Source organism: Myodes glareolus, chromosome 1 (assembly GCF_982192425.1).
Source record: "Myodes glareolus chromosome 1, mMyoGla1.1, whole genome shotgun sequence".
Taxonomy (NCBI): Eukaryota; Metazoa; Chordata; class Mammalia; order Rodentia; family Cricetidae; genus Myodes; species Myodes glareolus.
In genome coordinates, this window is record NC_142026.1 from 135,036,587 (window position 1) to 135,059,246 (window position 22,660).

The following is a 22,660-nucleotide window of genomic DNA, read 5'->3' on the forward strand; positions in this document are numbered from 1 at the left end:
TTAAAAATAGAAGAAATAAATCTTTAAAAAAAAGTTCAAGGTCATCCTCAGAGACGTAATGTGTTTGAAGCCACTGTAGCCCTTCTTACTGGGCTGACAGGCTTCCTAAGGCTTTATCAATGAGTCTTCCAATTATTTCCTCCTGCTTTGGATTGCTTCGCCCTGTAGTCGTGGTGCCCTGTGATTCTGAGGAACTCGGGGAGGCATAAATGCATTTCCTTTCTGTCTGATTTGGGTATTTTCATTTTGGAGCCCACAATGCCTGTCTGCTGTAGCCATCTTCACTGGCCCCAGAGTCTGCTGGAGGGGAGTGGCCCGGAGTATTCTCAGGGCCCTTAGCACAGATGTTGTCTTTGATTAGGACCGCCACCCATTCCGGGTCACTTCGTGCCCTCCTCATTACTCAGCAAAGACTCTTCTACTGGGTGGGAAAAAACCCTTTCAGACAGATCCTAAATACAGGGCATGTCAGGGAGCTCTCACGACTGGGCCCGCTCAGGCTGCCGCTGGGGCCACAGGCATCCTTGCTGGGATCTATCTAGGAAGGCTCCACCTATCTTCCTAAACCGGGTTGTTTTCTCTTTGCATCGCCAGGACTCTTTTACCTTGTGGAGTGTTCCTACTGGACCTCACCACAGGGGCCCCTCTAGGTGAAGGAAAAGCACATGAGGGAGGCAGTACCAGTTTTTCAGACTCGGTGTCTAAGAATGTGCTCTGAAAATGGAAATCTTGGCTTGGGACAGATCCAGCTAATCCCTGTCCAGGGCAGGAGAGAAGATTTCCCTCAGGCTGAAGGGATCAGATGGCCTGGGAGAGTGCCATTCTCGGGATTTTATCCTTGGCTTTTGTCTGGTCACTGAGATCTGAAGCCTGTGTTGTAGGACTAGAGGAGAGAGAGAGAGAGAGGAGGAGGAGAGAGAGAGATAGAGAGAGAGAGAGAGAGAGAGAGAGAGAGAGAGAGACTGGGTCTACTCTGAGAGCCTGTCAGTCAGAGCAGTGGGACCCAGAAGCACTCAGCACGTCAGTAAAGATACATTTCTTGCATCCTTGAAGTCAGGGCTGATGGGAACCAGCACAGTGTGTGCCAGGGCAGTCAGCTTCCCCCCCACTCCACTGTACTAAGAGACTTTGGAACTTAAGAAATGGGGCTTAAGATGGAAGGAAGGGAGTCCAACCCAGGGGGTAGGGGTCCAGTTCTGGGTGTTGCCATTCTGACGCCTGTGGACTTGCTAGCTAGTCTCCTGCTATGAACCTTCCACCTGCCTTCCTGTGTTACTGTGCGCAATGGTTAATGTTAGCTATTAACTCGGGTAACCTAGAAGGCAAGCCTCTTGGCATGCCTGTCAGGCTATCTCCTTAGTTTAGTGGAGTTTGGAAGTCCCACTTGTGTTTGGGCAGCACCATGCCATGGGCCCTGGCTCTGGACTGGATGAAAAGGGAGAAGACACTGAGTGACAGCGTCCATAGCTCTCTCTTCCCGACTGCTGATGCCTGTTGTCATGGTGACTGCCTCACCATGCCGGACTGGACCCTTGAATGGTGAGCCCAAACCAATCCTCCCTTCCTTGAGTTGCTTTCTTCTCCCTCGCTCCCCTGAGCCCCCCAGGGCTCCTTTCATCTTTTCATCACTTGACTGAGGAGCAGGGGAGCTTTCTCTAAGGAACTCTGGAAGGTGTGACTTATCTCACAGGCGTGCAGCCTAGAACTTCTATGTAAGGGAAGTTGGGGGGTCACAGACACTTCTCTTTCCTGGGCTTAGCCAGCCCTATTCCTGCTCTCTCTAGACCTCCTCCTTCCTCCCAAACTCTTCCCACCTCTGAAGAAAATGATTACTCAAAACGACAAACCGAGCCCAGAAATAGCCGTCCTATTTGTGGCTTAAATGCAAGCGGCTTTATTTTTACAGTAAGTTGCTGTATTTTCTCTAAGCATAAATCATTATCTACCACAAATGAAACTCCAGCCCCATCTGTGATAGTTTCTGCTTTGTTGGTGGTGCCAATTAGTCACAAAACAATTGGTAACTTCCCCCGCCCACTCTCTCTGTGGGAGGAGAGCCATCCCTGGCAGCAGCCCCCTCCTACCAGCGGCCAACTTCCCTGGGGACCTTCTGACCACCTAACTTTCTGGAAGCTCTACTCTGAATTCACCTGGTGACTGGTATCAGCTTCCAAATTGGGTGGCCTGTCCACTGCCAGAGTGGCCAGGCATCTCTGCTGTGTTCTGAGATGGAGAAAGGAAATGGGTGTGCCCCTGTTCTGTTGACTTATACAATGACGTTGGCATCTTCTCTCTACTTGGTCACTCTGCTCAAGGTTCCACGGCACTCCTGAGGACAACTGTTCGCCAACTCTGCACGGACTCAGCTCTGAGAAGTACCAAATGTGGATAGAGGAGCTGAGAGAATCTTTCTGTCCCATCCCATTCTCTCTCCTTCCCCGCGGCCGGGGACCTCTTGGCCAGCCTGTTGGCTCTCTCTGGATCTCACCGGCTTGTCTCACCATCCTTCCTTATGGTGTGTTCCTTGCTTTCTACCTTGTAGTTCACCTTAGTGGATTTTCTTTTCTCTCTGATTTTCTTCCTGAAACTTAAGCTTCTACAGGAGGCTGGCCTTCTCTTCCACTGGGACATGAGAATCAGGTAATAAGAAATCGTTTTCCATATCTGGCCAGAGCTCACCCGCTCTGTTGATTTACCCTCTCTGTATCTGTACCAGCTGTGGTCTAAAGGTCTTCGGGGTAAGCCCCCTCTCATGTGGTCTCCTTCCCGTCTAGGAGGACTGAGCCCCAGGCTTCCTGTGGATCAGTTGAACTCCTGCCCTTTAGATCAGCTTTGGAAACAGTCTGAACCGAGGCTTCACGACTTGGTCCATGGACCAAGTGTTCTGATGCGTTGAAATCACCTTCCTTCCCCTTTGACCCTACTGGTTCCGGGGTCAATGCTGCTTCACTGTGGTAACTGGAGGAAGCTCTCTGAAAAGAGGAAGGACAGGAGTGGAGGTGGGGGTAGCTCTTCACTGTGGGCACGGCTACCTGAGAACCAGGTGACCTAAAAGTAAAAGTCTCTTGCCTGGCTTTATCTCAGGTTCCTGGAGAAAAGTGGGCAGAGGTCAAGGGGAACGCTATCTAATGCTGTGTTTCCAGGTTGCGGCGTGAGAATCTTAACATAGAGCTGCAGTTCCTGGGAAGGAATTTGCTTGGGTACTGCCACGGGGCAGACCTACCCCTCAACCACAGTCCCCGGTGCCTTGGCTTCCCTTCCTCTCTATGACCTCAACCCAACTTTCTGCACTAAATTGTTCATTATCTGCTCCAAGGACTGCAAGACGGAATGAGTATTGAATTATTTATCCATGTGCCTCCCTAAAGGCAGATTTAGACATATATGTCCCTTTTAATCACACCTTTTTGAGGTAATATTAAAAAATCCATTTTATAGTAAAGAAGACTGAGTCTTCAAGGGCTCAATGCAGGTTGTATGTTTACTTGTGAGCTTAGCCTAGGGATAGAAATGGTAGTATATATTCTGCCCTTTCATACATTGTATCTTAGCCCAGGTTCTCCTTAGCCCAGGTTGGCCCTAGTCTCTCAAGGCTATGAGCCACCCTGTGCTATCCTCAGCCATTCCCACTGTGGATCAGGATACAGATTTTCACTTGTGTGTCAGGGAATGATGCCATTTGAAGTACTGCTTCTGCTGATAAGCGTGGGACCATCTGCTTGGCACAGCTCACGTATTTTCAGCAGTGGGGGAGCAGCTCTGACTTCAGAGACTAGTCTGCAGCCATCCTTGGAGATGCTGAGATCAGGGACCTGGCGGGCTGGCTGGGTATGGATGCCACGGGATGCAAAGGAGCCATCTCCCTGCTGCACCTCTGACCCTTTCTGAGCGAAGGACACCAGTGAGTCTGTGCTCCAGGGTGGAGTTGTTCAGATGCTTTTGACAGCACAGTAAGAGATCTCCCCCGTCCTGGGAGCTGTCACCCGGCAGCGATTTCTCTGCCGATTGCTTTCTGTGGAGTGTTAGATATTTGCTGTCAGTGTGTGTTGGCAAAAACTTCTGTCTCCCACCGCCTTCATTTTGGGAGATTTGCTTTTCTGCTGGGGGAGTTGTTCCCAGATATTGCTTTCCAACTTCAGGGTTGAAAACTTCTACTGCAACTTCGTCGTCTTGACTCATGACTGGGGAGGTATGGAAGGGATCCTGGGATTGATTCGCAGAGTGGATGGTGCCTGTGAACGCTTTCAAGGTTGTTGCAGGAACAAGAGAAGAACTGGGAACTGAAAGGGCTGTAACAGTGTTTGGTTCCTGTATAGAAAATGCTTAACTTAGTCACTGGGCATGGCTGGAGGCAAGTTGGGTGGGTTTCTCTTTGTTTTCCTTAGTGGGCATCAGTGCTTGTGAAGCCCTGGCCAGTCCTAGGGTGACAGTGTAGACTAAGCAGTCTTTTATATTACCTTAGCAGTGTTTCCCAGCCAGGGGGACAGGGGTGATTGACAAGGAGTGAGTGTACCGGCTGTTGGCATGTTGCTGCGTGTGACAATAAGGTGATCAGCAGCTGGCCTCTGGAGTATGGAGGCTCACCTCATCACTGTGGGCATTGAAGACTGGATAGTTCTGTCGTGTGGCTGTCCTACATTCTTTTTTTTTAATATTTATTTATTATGTATACAATATTCTGTCTGTGTGTATGTCTGCAGGCCAGAAGAGGGCACCAGACCTCATTACAGATGGTTGTGAGCCACCATGCGGTTGCCGGGAATTGAACTCAGGACCTTTGGAAGAGCAGGCAATGCTCTTAACCACTGAGCCATCTCTCCAGCCCCCTGTCCTACATTCTTTAGGACACTCAGCCACTCTGTGCTATTAGCATACACAACTCTAAGCCACCAGGCATTCCAAATGTCCCAAAGGAGACACAGTTCCCTCCACCTCTGAAAGCAGTGCACGAAGTTGGCTCTTCTGCACACTAGAAAAGGGGACCTGTCCTTGCTCCTGTACCTAGGTGGCTCTGCTGTTAGGGTGATGTGAAGTTGTGCTGAACACAGGACAGGTGTTTCTGCCACACATGTACCCTTCAGTGCCTTTCCTTGCCATGAAAATTCCATCTTACAAATGGCTTTCTATTTGTGCAGGACAGTGTGTACACACACACACACACACACACACACACACACACACACACAGAGAGAGAGAGAGAGAGAGAGAGAGAGATGCATTCTTTTCTTCACATCTACACACCAAACAAGGTCCTGCCTGGGGTCAACTTCTGTGTGGTTGCCTGGGAACAGGAGCAGATTAGATACACACTCCTTCAATCCCTAGTTTTGTTGTTGTTGCTGTTGTTTGTCTTATTGTCTTTCTTCCCCCCATCTTTTCTTTCATCACCCCAACCTGTCTCCTTTCTCTTCTCCCCCCTCCCTCCATCCCCCTCTCAGAATGGGAGTCTGGGCTCAGGAAAGATTGTTTCAGTGAGCGGGAATGTGGAAGAGGATGTCTGCTCCCGAGTTTCTAGTGAATGTACATAAACGCACGACACTTATTGTTTAAAAAATTAAATGTTTTATTATTGTGTGTGCACATATATGTGGGTTCTGGGGACCGAACTCAGGTCATCAGGTTTGCACAGCAAGTGGCTTTACCTGTGAGGTCATCCCACTGGCCTATGGAAGGAACTTAGAGCATCTGTCCCCACTGGTGTTCCTTGATTCTACTATCAGCTCCACTGGGCAACTTCTTCTCACTTGCAGGGAGAGGTGAGTGTGAGTCCTGGATGGAGCTGTCAGGACCTGGCTGTGCAGGTTCACATCCTTCCACGGTTGGGGAAACTGCTGGGCTTGTTTTCCCTGATTGTTGGGTCATTATCTCAGCCCAACATTTCCACAAGACACTTACTGGCATAGAACCGTCCAATCTCTAGGCTTTCAATTTCTAGCTTTTCTCATCTCTCAGCCTTCCAGAAAGACATGAAAATGGACAATTATGTGAAGGAGCCAAGGTTCAGAGGGGCCGGGCTGCTTGGCTTAGGGCTTGCATCTGTGATCAGCTGGCTTGAAAGCTAAGTTCCTGAGCCAGGCAGGGTTAGGCACAGACAACAGAGGCCTCTGCCTTGTAATGTGCACGGCAAAGCCTCTTTGGCAGTCTTGGCCATATCTACTGAGAGAGCAAAGAGCATTCTCGGCAATGAGGTTGACTGCATTCTATGTTCTTGGCACTCTTAGAAATACATCATCAGGTCAAAGGCCCCAGAGGACCCTTGCAGAGGGACTTGAGCCACATCCAAGTAGATTGTAGTCTACTCAGAAAAGGAAGAGGCTGTGACTTGACAATGGTGTGAAAGAAGACGCTGACTGACATTCACTCAGTCTGTAGTGACGCAAAGAAGGCAACTAGGGGTGTCACACTGGGCTCTGCCACAAGGTGAGGAACATGCGCATTGGCCCTAGTGCCACCTTGTTCAGATGACCAGGCCACCTGTTGAAATCCGAAGTTCGTGATGCTTCTTCAGTGTTTTTTGAGCTGGGACAGGTGATGTCAAACTTAAAAGAAGCACCATGGCACCGGCTTCAAATCTAGCTGCTGTGGTGTAGCAAATCATAACAGTTAAAAACAGATCTGAAGGTGGTGGTGCACGTCTTTAATCCAGCACTCGGGAGGCAGAGGCAAGAGGATCTCTGTGAGTTTGACGACAGCCTGGTCTACAGAGAGAGTTCCAGAACAGTAAGGGCTACACAGAGAAACCTTATCTTGAAAAAAAAAACTTAAAATAAAAAATAAAATAAAATAAAAAACAGACCCGAGGCTGGAGAGATAGATCAGCAGTTAAGAATATGCACTGCCTTTTTTTTTTTTTTTTTTTTTTTTTTTTTGGTCTTTGGAGACAGGGTTTCCCGGTGTAACAGTCCTAACTGTCCTGGAACTAGCTCTTGTAGACCAGGCTGGCCTTGAACTCACAGAGATCTGCCTGTAGCTGCCCCCCAAGTGCTTGAATTAAAAGCATGCACCACCGCCCAGCGCATGCACTGCTCTTGCAGAGGACCCAGTTTTAATTCCTAGCTCACTCTGGACAACTCACAACTTCCTGCAACTCCAGTGCCAGGGGATCTGGTGACCTCTTCTGGCCTCTGTTGGCACTGCACTCAGGTTCACAGATACTCACACATAGATACACAAAATGAAAGGTAAAAAATGATTTTTTTAGAATTTCATGTATGAGTCTATATTTGTATCATGTTATCCCTCCTTTTTCTATTCCCAGATCCTCTAGTGTTCCCCTATTCCCTTCCAAATTTATGGCCTCTTATTCTTTAATCATTATTATTATTACATATATACGCACATGTAAATTTATAAATACAGCCTTAAGAGTCCCTTTAGTGATGCTCACATGTACATATGTTTAAGGCTAATCATTTGGGATTGGATGACTGTCAGGGGGCTCATCCCTGGAGAAGATGGAGTTTTCCATTCTGAGCAGGTATTAATAATCTGTAGCTTTTCATTTAGCAGTGAGATTTTGTAATACTTCCCTATCTATGTTGGCATGTCAACTGGTGCTGTCATTTTTCAGATCTTTTTGGCAGTCATATTTTTTAGATTTCATGGATGTGACCTCCCTGGAGTATATAGCAGACACTGCCTTGACACAGACGTCCTGGTTCTTTTGGGCTTACGACCTCTCCGTTGCCTCTTCTTTGATGTTTCTGAGCCTTAGTTGAAAGGGTTGAAAAAACAAAATCTTTAAAAAAAAACTAAACAAAACAAGTGAACCAAACAAAAACAAACTAACCCCAAAGATCTCTGACAATTTGTTAGGGTTGTCTGTGTCTAGGGAAAAGAGACAGTTCAGCAAGGGATGCATACCATCAAAGAGCTTCCCAATGCCAGAAAAAAAAGATCCCACACTATAAGACCAATTTTTGACATTTAACGACCTCTACTGACTTTGAAAAAAAAAAAAACCTCTTCTGCTCAGATGTGATATTACTGCCTATGGTTGTTTGAATTCTTACAGGCAGATGGGTTGTGCTACACATTCTTTGTGCTGGCCAGTCTGGTCTAAGGTGGGTAGTGTCTTCTTGAGCAGGGAGTGCAGTCCAGAAGGGAGAGGACACCGAAATGAGACCAGGACAGAGGATGCCAGCGGCAGGCAGGGCAGGAGAGCATCTATATTGGAAGTAAAGGGGATGCGGAGCCCCTGCTAAATGAAAAAAGTGTCCAAAGCAGGGCACAGTGATGGCGTGGGACTTCTAGGTGGGTTGTTGTGGAAGGAAGTTATAAACATGGAGACACCCAGCTCTTGGGTGGACTTGGGAGATGTTGGTAGAGATGTATATATTTGTGTTTGCACATACACATTTTATAGATATAACTGTAAGTCCATGTATGCGATTGCAAATATGGGCATATAGGTATTTAAAATAATGATAAAGAATCAGAAGCAATTGATCAAGGTTTGAGGATTAGTTGAAAACAAATACATTTTAGAGAATACCCTGATAAGGAGAAAATAATATGATATCAAATGAGAAATATATGATACCAATATTTATCTTAAGTTGATCCCAATTCTTTAAAATGTGTTTGAGACATTGAAAAGAAAAATAAAGGGCTATTCCAAGTGTTAAATAAGGTTAATTTTGAGTATTGGTCTTACATGTGAAATTTCCAAATATTCTTTGAGAACCTGTTGTTTTATAATTGGAATAAAAGGTAACATAAATCAAAACCCCCCATTTTGTATCACAGCTAAATAGCTTAAGAGGATCCCAGTAAGATGACATTTTCGTGGCCCTTTTACTCAGGTAGATGTGGTTTGATCTGTTCCCCGGGGGCCACTCTGCTTCTTGATGGCCTTCCTAGAACTCTCTATGTCAACCAGGCTGACCTCCAACTTGTAGCAATCCCCTTGTCTCTGTGATTGCAAACAAGAGCGTCACAATAGACTTTAACACAGAGATGGCACAGTAATCCTGAACCCACCACGGACAAGGTCATAATTTGAAATCAACCTTAGGTCTTTGAGGGAAAACAGTTCTCTCCATCAGGGAACATGGTGCCTTCAAGTCCTCAAACAGGAGGTTAGTGACAAGCTAAAGTGGAAAGCAGAATGTAAGAAGACTTCTGCCATGATGAGACCTGCAGCTGGGTGAAGGCAAGGCCAGGGCTTCTGACTGGCACGGCTCTGCCTTAGCTGTGAGTGTTGGTCCACCTCCCAGTCTCTCCGGCTTCTGTTTGTCTGTGAAGTGAGAGGCTTGGTTAAACCAGTAGCCGCCAGACTTTCTTCTCTGGTGATTGGGAAACAGGCTCGGCTTTTGGTTGGCGGTCAGGAGACCTGGCCAGCTCTCCGATGAGGACCCTTGAGCATTTTCAGGCACCACTGTGTTGCTGCCCAAGGAACAACAGCCTCCATGAAGCAATTGTGGGTGGCAGAGCCCCAGTGGGGTTGTGACTTGCAGAGGCTCCAAGCTTAGTATTAATCCTTAATTTTCTTCCCTGTTGAATGGGGGCAACGACGGCTTCCTTTCCAGCCTCCCATACTGGCGATGAGGTCCCATAGTTAGGCAGCGAGGAAGGGTTCTTTGGATGCTAGCACCTGCACGCTGATGCTCCAGTAAGCTTCGTTCTCCCTAGGAGGTGCTTCCGTGAGGAACAGCGAGGAGGGAAGGGTGCTCTGTGCTGCTCCTGACTGATGATACCACCGCCTGTTCCGGACCTCTCGCGCTGTTCCCATCTGAGGTCCCCACCACTGTGTTCTACACCAAGGCTGGTAGGATGAGCTGTCCTTCAACTCAGACTGTCCCTGCCAGGTAACACACAGCCTGCGGCTACAGTTACTCTATGACAAGATGATTTGCATGTCTGGACCAAAAGCCCGCAGTCCTAGAACTGGGTCTACCTGGAGACAGGCAGGTGTGGCCCCCATCAGGAAGCTCAAGTGCAGGATGTCTGTGACTGCCGGGAAAGCATCCTGTGACTAGACTAATTCCAAGTTAGGTTGTTTGGTCATAAGCAGCAACTGAGGCTCTACTCCCCACTCTAAATATCCCAGCTCTTCCTAGCAGATGTGCAAAAGATGGACAGCCAGGAGCCTTGAGGAGGATGGGGATGCAGGGCCAGCTGATTTCCCAGGCCTCCCAAACTGACACTGGACAGTTGGAAATTCCTGATGATCATGTAACATTGGGGGTGTGATTTTTGAATTGTTCTTAGCAATGTGTTCCAAGTAAAATCTCAATATAACAAAACAATGGAAGGATTATATTTGTTGCTTTTTAACGAGAATTTAGTTTTCGTAATTTAACTATTTGCATTAAAACCCCATGATCAAAATCAGTCTATGTGATTCAAGAGTTTTGCTCTGACCCTGAGAAAACTGTGTCCACTCATGGGGGTGCCCTGGGCTGAAGTGAACACGTTTTCTCCGGGAAGATCACAGAGATCCATCTGCTTCTGCCTCCCAAGTGCTGGGATTACAGGTGTGCGCCACCACCACGTGCAGCTGGCCCAAACTATTCCTTCTGTAGTACTGGACTTGAGACAGGGTCTTACTGTATTGTCCTAGCTAGCCTGGAGCTCACTATGTAGACCAGGCTAGCCTTGAATTTGTAAGATCTTCCTGATTCAGCTCCCTGACTGATTACAGGTATAAGCTATCCTGTCAGCTAGCAGGGACACCTGACTGCTAGGATTACAGATATAAGCCACCGTGTCCAGCTAGCAGGGACATTCTGTATGTCCTGCCTTCATGCATGCCCTTGTCCACAGCGTTCCCTTTTCTTAAAATGCCTTTCTTCCCCTTCTTCAGCAAACGAACTCCTACCGTCCCTCCAAGACCCAGTGATATAAGACCTCCCTTAAAACCGTATAAAGCTACGTCTTGCTGTGTGCTTGCCTGATTTCTGGCATGCTCTCCTTCATTCCACTTACCAAATTAAATTAGATTCAGTTCTTTCCCCCCAGCAAAACTACGTAGAGGTTCTTATTTTTAACAGTCTGTACAACAACTTGCAATTAAACCTTGAAAGGACGGAGAAAACTTGTTCCATCATCACAAAGATGGAACTGTAGAATTGAAGGTTGGTTTGATTTTGAAAAGACAGATCCAAGTGGGCCTAAAATGTTCCTACAGCCTTCTCAACTGTTTTCTGTGAATGTAGTTTGAAGCTGTTGGGGGCGGGGAGGACAGCTGAGTGGAAATAAAACCTGGATCATAAATGGAAAGTGTGGGACCTGGCGTCTGAGTACGGAGGAACAGGCTGTGAATCTGCGGCTCAGTGAGGAAATAGGAAGGGAGGCAGCACAGTGTTGAGCATCCCTTTCACCCCATGATTACAGTCAGACAGGAGAGCCCTGTTCCTCAGGTGAGAAACCAAGAGCTGATTGCCTTCAAGATGTAGAGGGTCCTGGTGTGTAAGCCTTGTCTCAGACAGCAAGACATCCCTGCCACTTTTCCCGAGAACCTAGCTAATGTCTGAGTTATACATTGCCAGCATTTGGTTTTGCTCCTAAGAACCTTGACTACATTTGTGACAGTTGAAAGTCTGAGCTGTCCCTACAGGATGGTCACTGGTCACCCACTGCTTCTGAGCACAGGAAATGCGGCTCATCTGCTAAGGTACACACGCATGTGGGAGACACATCCTTTTCTTTTTTTCATTTTTTGTTTTCTTATCAGTTATATGATGAAATGCTATTTTGAACTCATTGGGCTAAATAAAATAGATCATGATATGCTATTTTGAACTCATTGGGCTAAATAAAATAGATCATCAGAATAAATTTCACTGGTTTATTTTTGCTTCTCTTAAGAACATTTATCTTATTTAATTTTATTCTAATGAGTGTTTTGCCTGCATACGCGAATGTGTGTGCACCACCTGCATGCCTGGTATCTGCAGAGGTCAGAAGAGGGCATCAGATCCCCCATTTGGGTGCTTGTAAACCACATGTAGGTACTGGGAACTGAACCTGGGTCCTCCCTTTTATTGAGGGGGTTGGGGAAGGAAAGGGTTTACTTCATTCAGTTTTTTAAAACATAATTTCTTTATTGATTCTTTGGAAATTTCACATCATGCACCCCAATTCTGCTCATCTCCCGGTCCTTCCATATCCTCCCCTTACCCCTGCAGTAACCCCTCAAAGAAAATATTTTAAAAAATTAAACCAAAATAAAACATAGCAAGCAAGTAAACAAACAAACAAAAACAAGAATAAAAACAAAAATACTCTTGGCTTCCCCATCTTTCCCTCCTCTCCAATACCTCTTCATTTGCCCTGGTGGCACTGGGAGTGTTATGTCACACAGCACATCCTTTGTCCAGTCAGCTTTACTAGCAAATTCATTCCATGAGTCGCTGGTCTGGTTCAAGGTCCCTGGTTTCTGGCACACCATCATCACCGGGTCCTCACTGGAACTCCTCTGAGATATCCTGCGGCTCCCTGAGTCGTGTAGATCCTGTGGGTGTCATCCCACAGGTCCAGCGGGTCCTAGACAGGTGGATGTTAGGGTGGGCCAACCCAAGACCCGGTTGTGGGCCTGGGTGGGAGCTGAGCTAGTCAATCTGGGCCAGTGGGGCTGCTCACCTCAGTCAGGAGGACAGAGTCAGCTCCCCCATGCCCGTGCCCTCAGGGTCGGTTCTCCCTCATCTGTGGTGAGGGCTGGGGCCATCTCTCCCGAGTTCAGATTAACTCTCTTGCCGCAGTGTCCAGCCAGAGGCAGGACCAGCTTTCCTGGGGCCACTGAAGGGCGGGGCTGGTTCAGCATGGGCCTCTGATTTCATCATGCACGATTCCTAAGGCCCCCTTAGGGTCACACAGTCCACAGATATCAACACAGACCCCATCTCCAACTGAACCATGGACCCAGACATGGCCCTCGGCAGCAGCTCAGGCCCAGATGACATCCTGGCTCTAGGCAGAAGCACTGACCATTCATATCAGACCACAGACCACAGCCTCAGTAGGACCACAGACCCAGACACGGTCCTCAGCAGCAGGTGGGTTTGGATGTCCTCATTGCCCCATATGGTAGTGCTGCAGGACACTCCGATCAGCACGGCCCCAGGGGCAGCATGGCTCTCGGACGCTAACATGGCCCCAGACCTCGGGCATCAATGGTAACAGGAGCCTCAGACGTTAACTGGCTACAGTAGGACCACAGACCCAGACATGGCCCTCAGCTGCAGCTCTGGCCTGGATGTTACCATGGCATTGGGTAGCAGCAGAGGTCACTCAGATCTGTATGGCCCCAGCTGTAGCATGACCCCTAGACTCCAACGGCCACAGGTTGTGGCCCAGACTAGATCCTCTCTAAGAGCAATATATTTTTGACCACTATATGTTTATTTTTATTTTGTGTGTATGAGTGGTTTATTTACTTTTTTTGCCTGGATGTATGTTTGTGTACCATATACCCGGAGTCCTTAGACGAGGGTTTTGGGTCCCTTGGAGCTATAGGTTGTTCAGGAGCTATGTGGGTACTGGGTAAAGAACCTGGGTCCTCTGTAAGAGCAGCGAGGTCTCTTAGCCACTGAGCCATCTCTCCAGTCTCTCAACTTTCTAGCCACATGTTATGGCTATGATTCATAGCCGAATGTCTCTCTTCTATTTTATCTTATTTCTGTGTGTGTGCGTGCATGTGTGTGTGTGTGTTCATGGGTGTATAGATACACATGCATGTAGGTGGGTATGTGTGTAGAGGCCAGAAGTCAATCTAGAGCATTGTTCCTAAGATTCCATGCACTTTTTTTTAAAAAATAGGATCACTCACTGGCCTGAAACTTGCCACTTTGGCTCAGCTGAATGGCCAGCAAGCTCTAGGAATTCACCCATCTCTGCCTCCCCAGTTCTGAGATGACAAATGTGTGCTGTCACATCTTTTTAAAATGTGTCTGTTTTTATGTCTCTGTGTGTTTTATCTGGATGTGTATATGTGCATCACATTCATGCAGTGCCTATAGAAGCCAGAACAGGACATCAGATCCACCAGAACTGGAGTTACAGATTGGGAGTCTCCATCTGGGATGCTGGGAACTGAACCCAGATCTCCCACAAGAGAAGCAAGTGTTCTTAACCACTGAGCCATCGCTCCAGGCCCCACACCTAGGTTAGGGGATCCAACTTAGTTCCTTGTGCTTGCAAAGCAAACACTTTCCTAACTGGGCCACCCCCCTCCATGCCAGCTGTCTCTTCTATTTTAATTCTCCAGTTCTCATAGTTTTCGTTTGTTTGACTTATTTACAGAAAGTTACCTGAAGCGGCACAGCCCGAAGCCTCCTCATGGACCCATCAAATATGACATCCCTTGCTGAGGAGAAAGCCATGAACACCTCCAACAGGAACGCCTCCCTGGGGAGCGTGCACCCGCCCATTCCCATAGTGCACTGGGTCATCATGAGCATCTCCCCTCTGGGCTTTGTGGAGAACGGGATCCTCCTCTGGTTCCTCTGCTTCCGGATGAGGAGAAATCCCTTCACCGTCTACATCACCCACTTGTCCATTGCGGACATCTCGCTCCTCTTCTGTATTTTCATCCTGTCCATTGACTATGCTCTGGACTACGAGCTCTCTTCTGGTCACTACTACACAATTGTCACGTTGTCCGTGACATTTCTATTTGGCTACAACACTGGCCTCTACCTGCTGACGGCCATCAGCGTGGAGAGATGCCTATCGGTCCTCTACCCAATTTGGTACAGATGCCACCGCCCCAAGCACCAGTCGGCATTCGTCTGCGCCCTCCTGTGGGCACTTTCGTGCTTGGTGACCACCATGGAGTATGTCATGTGCATCGACAGCGGGGAGGAGAGTCAGTCTCGGAGTGACTGCCGGGCGGTCATCATCTTTATCGCCATTCTCAGCTTCCTGGTCTTCACCCCGCTCATGCTGGTATCCAGCACCATCTTGGTGGTGAAGATACGGAAGAACACATGGGCCTCCCACTCTTCAAAACTGTACATCGTCATCATGGTCACCATCATCATCTTCCTCATCTTCGCCGTGCCCATGCGGGTGCTCTACCTGCTGTACTACGAGTACTGGTCAGCCTTCGGGAACCTACACCACATCTCCCTGCTCTTCTCCACCATCAACAGCAGCGCCAACCCTTTCATCTACTTTTTTGTGGGCAGCAGCAAGAAGAAGCGCTTCAGGGAGTCCTTAAAAGTGGTTCTGACCAGGGCTTTCAAAGATGAAATGCAGCCCAGACGCCAGGAGGGCAATGGCAACACCATCTCCATTGAGACCGTGGTCTGAGAACCACAGCAGGGAACTGTGGACAGAAACAGTGGAATGCGGGTCGCTTTTGATTTGTGCTTGGAGTGCAGTGGAAGCACATTTAAATCTTCAAAGTATGATACAGAAGGGAAGCATTCCACATGCATGAGAGTCTAATGATGAGCTTGTGTTCTGATCTCGTGTCTTCTGGAAATGTTTCCATATGTGACAGGACTCTGTCTTTTTCCATCCTTATCAAAGACTTATTCTTCTCTTAGCTCTTTGGTAGTGATCAACAGTTAACTACAAAAACTGCACTAGCAGGAGGCATCCCGAATGGGACCTGGAGAACCCAGGGAAGCCATGCCATGACTGCTGTTTGCTCCATGTGACCTCAGGCGAGAGACTCTGGGGAGCCTCATTTCCTCCCTTAGCGGAAGTGGTAACAGTCTGTACCGTTCAGGTTATTGCTGAGTAAGGCAAGGTAGGCAAAGCACCTGCTCATTGTCAAAGTTCAATAAAATCCATCTCTCTACATCCTTTAACTAGAACACAATGTGCTTATACAAATATTGCCTTGTGCTTTTAAATGTTGAACGTAGATTCCCAAAGGTCTCCTGGCTTGCAGCATGGCAGCTTTTCATGGTGTAACACCTCTGACTAAACACCAGGGATTGTCACAATCTAGGCAGCCACATACTTGGGACAACATTGTGGAAACAAACATTTTTCCCTCTTGGAAGACTTTCCCATGGCTTCCTGTTCCTTGGGGAATACTCCACAGAATGGAAATCTATGTCTTGAGAATTTTTCACTGTGTATACGATTTCACAAATGCTACTTAACTCAGGATGTTGAGAACTGTTGTGACCTTAAAGATCTGTTCCCTCAAAGGGATGGGTTATTTATTGTTATGAAGTTCTTGCCCTCAGCCTTGTATGTGTCTCTGCACCTGATATCTTTCTTCTGAGACTCTGTGTGTGTGTGTGTGTGTGTGTGTGTGTGTGTGTGTGTGCACGTGCATGCAGCTCACATACATGTGAATGTGTGCGGCTGAACGTGTGGTGGGTGTGAGTGCATGTATGTGTGTGTGCATATAGAAGCCCAAGGCTGAACAGGGAGTGCCTCCATTGCTTTCCACCTTCTTCACTGAGTTAGGCACTCTCAGTCGAATCTAGAGTCACCACTGGGCCAGTCTAACACACTAGTTTCCCTTGACAATCCTTGTTTCTACCTTCTACACATCGGGCTTACGGACAGGCTACCATACTCACTCAGCATTTGTGTGCTTACTGGGAAATCCAAGTTCTAATCCTCACACTTGAATGGCAAGTGTTTTGCCCAAGCCTCCTGGTCTTTGTGTTTCATCCTCTGAGAAGGAGGCTCCTGGGGGAAGCTAAAAAGGGTGCCAGCGCATCTTGAAGGAACTTGGATGTTTTCCCCCAAGCCTGACTGCTGAAGGATCCACTGGGCCTCTTCAAACTCTGTCTCCTGTCTGTTCTGAGTTGCCATCCCCAGATCACACATTGGATTTTAACTGAACGCTGTCTTAGCCTATAGAAATACACTGGGACATCAACTTCCTGCCCGCCCTTCTGGGAGTCTCACTGAGGCAACAGTGCTTGCTGGGTTCTTCACACAGGCAAATGTTCAGTAAGTGGACCATTGGTTCTCGTTTCCACTGTTTGTCCTCTGAAGGTCTGGATGACCTCTGGAGGAATGAGTCTTCCCTGTTGCCCTCTCCCGTCTCTGTCCCGGAAGTAATAATGCCAGTCCCTTAGGGCCACTTTGCTGGAGAAAGGTGTGAGTCTCCTCCGAGCTGAGCCCTGCTGCTAGCCAACTTGGCTGCAGGAGATTTTTCAGTGGGTGATAACATCTGACTCAGAAGCAAGGCAGCTTGTGTTCAGGAGTACAGATGGGGCGCAGAGCGGTGACATTTAGAATAGTCTTGTTTGCCGTTGGAAGCCGAGTTTCTGTACTCGGGAAGAGTGGAATATACCAACCAGAGCGGGCCCCTTTCTGATTCTGCTGTCTCCGGGATGTCATGTATAGTCTCATCACATCCCAATCGGGTTTCTGTTCCTCCGGTTTCTGTCACTATGACAAACACCTGAGACAAGCCAATTTATAAGAAGGGTTTATGTTGGCTGTCACTTCAGAATTTCAGTCCGCAATCACCTGACCCTGTTCCACTGAGTCTGTAGTGGCACAAGACACCATGGCCTCATGGCCGGAGCACACGGTAGAGAGGGGCTGCTCACCAGCATCCCAATATCCACTTCCAGGGCATGTCCCCAATGCCCTGCCTTCCTTCCTCTAAGCCCCACCCACTAAAGGTGAGGATTGAAGTGTCAGCCTTACTACAAGTGGATCTACACATTCATGGTGAAGCCTTTACACACGAGGCTTTGTGGACGCTGTCAAGCCATGCAGATCCCAAGGAAAACACTGATTAGAAGCCCTGATTACTGCCTTTTGACAGATGAGGTAAGGACATTGAATGAGCTAATGTGGTTGAACATTCCCCTACTTTCCCAACAAGCAATTTCTTGTAAAGAGGTAAAATTTGGAGTTTTTTATTTTTAATGACAAATTTCTCTTTCATCCCTTAAATCTATTCTCAAAGTGAACTATAGATTAAAACTAGGGTGTAAGGAGCCACCTGGAGAAATCACCATTACGAGATGGCACAGGTGGTCCTACAGCTTGGAGGTATACAAGTCCATATTTGGCATAGCCACGTGGGGTTGAGTGCCCTTGCCTGCACATGCGCAACTGAGCCTTGGTTCCCTAGCCTATCCTGAACCCCCGGGCACCAGCAGAATGGTATTCACCAATCAGGACAGTTTCCGAGTCCCTCCACCCTTTAAAAGCAGCTGCCTCTGGACCTTTCTCTCTCTCTCACCTTTTCCCTCTCGCCTTCTCCTGCTCCTTCCCTCTCTCGTCCCCCATTCCCCCTTCAACCGAGTGTTCCAATAAAGGTGTGATTTGGGAAGGATTCTCGATTTCGTGGTCATTCCTGTTTGCTGGCCAAGCAGCAGCGCCCCGCACTAGGGTCAGAAACATGGTTCAGCAGATGGAAGTAGGGGCTTCCAAACCAGAAGGCCTGAGTTCAATTCCCAGGACCTGCATGGTAGAAGGAGAAAATCAACTCCTGAAAGTTGTCCTCTGACCTCCACATATGTGCCATGGTATGTGTGCCCCCCACATATACACATATGTGTGTGTATGAACATACATACAATAAATAAATGTAATAAAAGATTTCAAAACCTAAACCAGAGGTAGTGGCTCATGTCCATAACCTTAGCACTCAGGAAAATGAGGGAGGAGGTAAGTTCAAGCCTGGGCTAACGGTAAGTTTCAGGCTAGCCTGGGCTATGGTAATTATAGTAAAAGATCCTGTTTCAACTCAAGCGGTGGTGGCACATGCCTTTAATCCCAGAACTCAGGAGGTAGAGGAAGGCGGATCCCTGAGTTCGAGGCCAGCCTGGTCTACAGAGTGAGTCCCAGGACAGCTAGGGCTCCATAGAAAAACCCTGTCTCATAAAACCAAAACAAACAAGTAAAAGAAGATCCTGTTTTAAAAAACACCATAGTAGGTGGGGAAGATCAATCAAAGCTAGCCTCGGTTACACAGAAACTTTTAGGGAGCCTGAGTTACCTTTGACCCTATCTCAGCAACATAACAAGAGCCAAATGTCCTGGTGAGCGAGGCCTGTAATTCCAGCACTGAAGTGAACGGAGTTGGAGGGGTGCCAGGAGGTAAAGGCCAGCCTAGACTTCATAGCAAAATCCTGTCTCAAAACAGAAAACAACAAAACAACCAAAAATAAATAAATAAAAACTGAAATGATAAATTTGCTCCTTCACTGCCCCAAGCAGGGAATTATCCCCAGCAGCTGCATAAACATCCCAGGAGCTAGTCGCAAAGGTCATTCATCACCATGCTGATTTATTGGTGTGTGCTTTTGATCAAAACACAACTCTTAGAATGACTTGCTGATAGGCAAAGGAAGAATGTTAAAATATTCCCTAAGGTGCTTACTATGAAGCAAAGGCACAGCAAAACCGTTCAAATACATCGGGCCCCCATGCTGCTGGGGTGTGTTTCAGTGTCTACAGGAAACAAACTACACTACTGAGCCCATCTATCTCCTTGCAAGGAGATAGAATTGCCAATAGAGGGACCACACGGTGATTTCAGGGACTCCCTAGTCTACCCAGTGCATACAGTGCTGGATTTCTGGAGGTTTCCACATCCCTGGACCTGCCTTTTATTCCCACAGACCAAGGGCATGGGTATTTGTTGTCATTTATTTTAAGAAGAAGACATGCCATGCAACAAAACTCACATAGGAGGCTCATTGGAAAGGAGAGAGAATGGGCAGAGAGGGGGGCAGAGATGGGTCCCTGGGGACAAGAGTGGCAGAAGAGAAGGAGAGAGAGGAAGAGAGGGAGAAAGAGAGAAAGAGACAGGAGGTGGGTAAGGTCTACCTTTTAAAAGGGAACATACCAAATGTGCATAGGAGGTGCTCTTAATGGCTGCAGCTGAGACACTTAATGGCTGGCTGAGCCAGGACACTAAGGGCAGGCCAGTGCAGATGCCTGGATACTAACATTCCTCCCTTTTGTTTATTAAAAAGATGAAGAGTTAGAAATGAATAGCAGGTGAGGTGGGGAATCCAAAATTCAGTGTTGGAGAAAAATTAAGAAATGTGGGAGGAGTTACAGGAGACCCTTGGACCTCTTTAGAATCAAGATGGTTCATACTGGAGAAAACATGTGCTGGTGTACAGAGTGCAGAAAGCCGCTCTTAGATCGGTTCTTAAAGAGCATTATACAGTCCATATGATGAAAGAGTCATACAGAGAGAGGCCATTATACAGTCCATATGATGAAAGAGTCATATAGAGAGGAGCCATGTAGCCCGGCCAGACATAGATGCTGGAACTCTACCTGGTAAACCACAGCCTCATGGCGATACACAGATTAATAGAAATGGGTTAAATTAAGAGGTGAGAGTTAACCGATAAGAAGCTAGATCTAATGGGCCAGGCAGTGATTTAATTAATACAGTTTCTGTGTAGTTATTTTGGGTCTGAGCTGCTGGGAACAAACAAGCGGCCTCCTACTACGGACTGTCGCCAATGTGGCCAACTAAAATCCACTTAAAACCTGACAGAGTTTGGGAAGGAATTCTAGGCAAAAACAACACCCCCACCAAAAAAAACCATGAAAACAAAAAACAGAGTTAAGCACGGCTTAATGCCATGGCTCCTTTAAGAGAGGTTTTTTTTCTGATTCAGCAGTAGCAGAAATAAAGCTACATGTTTTTTTATGGGCCACGCTGCCAGTGCAAACTCTGACTCTTTCAGGAGGTCGAGCATTTAAATGGGTGTGTGGGCAATGTGCTGCAAGTTACTTGGTGGCAGCATGGGCCAACTGGTTATCAGAGTTGAGGTGATGAGAATGACTCCCACACAGCAGTCTCAGAGCAGTGAACGGACTTCCACCATGTTGGACTGAGCATAGCAAGCAGGAAGGGCTGTGTTGGCTCTAGCCATGCCTGCTTAGCATTAAAAAAAAAAGCTGTTCTGGTCAGAAAAGCCAGATACACAATAAAGACAAATCCAGATGGAAAAGACCTCTAAATGGGTCACAGTGTTGGATATATGTATGTAGGCTTGGAAGAAAGAAAAAAAAAAGAGTATAAAGAGTTATAATAAGAAATAAATGGTTTTTTAAACAATAAAACAAAGTCTTTAAAGAGACAGTACAAACAGTCATAGATTAAAAGGAGTAAAGAAAAATAAGCCATGTAAAGATGGAATATATGCAGAGAATCTGGATTATGTGTATTATTGTGTCTTCTTTGAATTTTTTTGACTGTGAATGAACTAAGTACAGAGAGACATTTCATTGTACAGACTGTTAAACTGAACCATCATATATAGTTTAAAGGTATCCTGACTTCAAAATTTGGGTCTAAGAATATGATGCTTTGGAAAAGAGGTTCTTTTTTTGTTACCACAGAGGATGAGAACCTGTGGAATTCTTCCAGACTACTGTGGTTTGATGGAGCAAGACCACCTGAAAGGTCTCTGTGAATACCCCCAAAATTACTTCACCCAATAAACAGTAGGAAGCATTTGGGAGAGAACTATGCCCATACTCCCAAATATTGCTTATAAATGTTTGTTTACATTTAAAGTGTAATATGCTATAGATATGAATAATTTGCATTGGTTTATGGATCTTGGTTTATTGATACAAATTTTAGGTCAGTTTTGTTATATGTATATTTCTGCTCTTGATTAAGCTATTGTGTTTGTGCAGATCATTTAAAAATGTAAAATATAATTAAGAAATATAGGTTAATAGGTAATCATCTATAATAGTCAAACTTGTAGCCATGTTAGATTCTCTAGATATATAGAGATATATTTCAGTTAGATAGGGATTCTTCAAATCTTTCAAAGACTACAGAATATGGCATTTAAATGTTTAAGAACTTAGGTCACAACTGCTCCTGGCAACACCAAGTTACTTAAAGAGGAAGATGGGCACCAAAGAGTCTCCTTATGGAGTTGGTTAGCCATTTGGGTAAGAAACTGCTCTTGCCTGGACTGTTTGATGCTATGCTGTATGAACTGGACATGTAGGACCCACAGAGAAATGACTGCTGAACTTGCATAAAGGTGAGATGGTCCTTCAGGGTTCCTGCTTCATGAAAGAATCTGCCAGACATTCTGCAGAACACAGAAAAAAGTGACTGACAAACTGCCACTGTAGGTGCAACTGCCTTTGAAATTTCCTGCTTCATGAAAAAGTCTGTCGGACAACTATGGACCTGTAGACTGAAGATGGATGCCCCAATGATACAGAAGAACTTTGGGTGACTGTCCAGGCAGTGAGATGTCTTTGTCAATCCTAAAGTTTTGGAAGTTGCTTTCAATGCACTTCCTGTTAACTTAGATAATATTATATCCTTCTGGAACCTTTGATGGAGTTGAAGAACAGATAATTATAATTATAGTTTTTCTTAGTTATGATAAAAGATAAAGTAGATATCAATACTGTAACTGTAATTCTTGTTTGATACCTGTTTTGTTATATGTAATTTTACTATGTTTAAGTTAAAACCTTCCTTTTTATTTAAACAGAAAAGGGGAGGTGATGTGGGATTGCCCTCTCTGTATGCTGTGAATACCATTGGTTATTAAAGAAACTGTCTTAGACCTGCACAAGGCAGAACTTAGGTAGGTGGGAAAACTGAACTGAATGCTGGGAGAAAGAAGGCGGAGTCAGAGAGAAGCCATGTAGCCCCACCAGAGACAGATGGCAGAACTTTACCTAGTAAGCCACAACTTGGTGGTGATACACAGATTAATAGAAATGGGTTAAATTAAGAGGTAAGAGTTAGCCAATAACAAGCTACAGC

General features: G+C 46.5%; 1 protein-coding gene across 4 annotated transcripts; it reads left to right on the plus strand.

The window, feature by feature from the left end:
- The first annotated feature begins 3,750 nt into the window (after window positions 1-3,750).
- On the plus strand, window positions 3,751-18,212 carry LOC125391357 (proto-oncogene Mas). Of its 4 annotated transcripts, none has more exons than XM_048420713.3 (3): window positions 3,752-3,901; window positions 9,634-9,809; window positions 14,245-18,212. In XM_048420713.3, the coding sequence occupies exon 3, from the start codon at window positions 14,281-14,283 to the stop codon at window positions 15,253-15,255; it is 975 nt and encodes a 324-aa protein (XP_048276670.2). In that variant the 5' UTR covers window positions 3,752-3,901; window positions 9,634-9,809; window positions 14,245-14,280; the 3' UTR covers window positions 15,256-18,212. The 4 variants fall into 4 exon arrangements, with proteins under 4 accessions (XP_048276682.2, XP_048276670.2, XP_048276676.2 ...); XM_048420719.3 differs by lacking the exon at window positions 3,752-3,901 and adding an exon at window positions 3,908-4,189; XM_048420725.3 differs by lacking the exon at window positions 9,634-9,809 and having other exon boundaries at window positions 3,751-3,901.
- Window positions 18,213-22,660: the final 4,448 nt, after the last annotated feature.

Coding starts and splice junctions, on each gene's coding strand:
- LOC125391357 (XM_048420725.3), top strand. CDS start 14,281: ATGGACCCATCAAATATGACATCCCTTGCTGAGGAGAAAGCCATGAAC.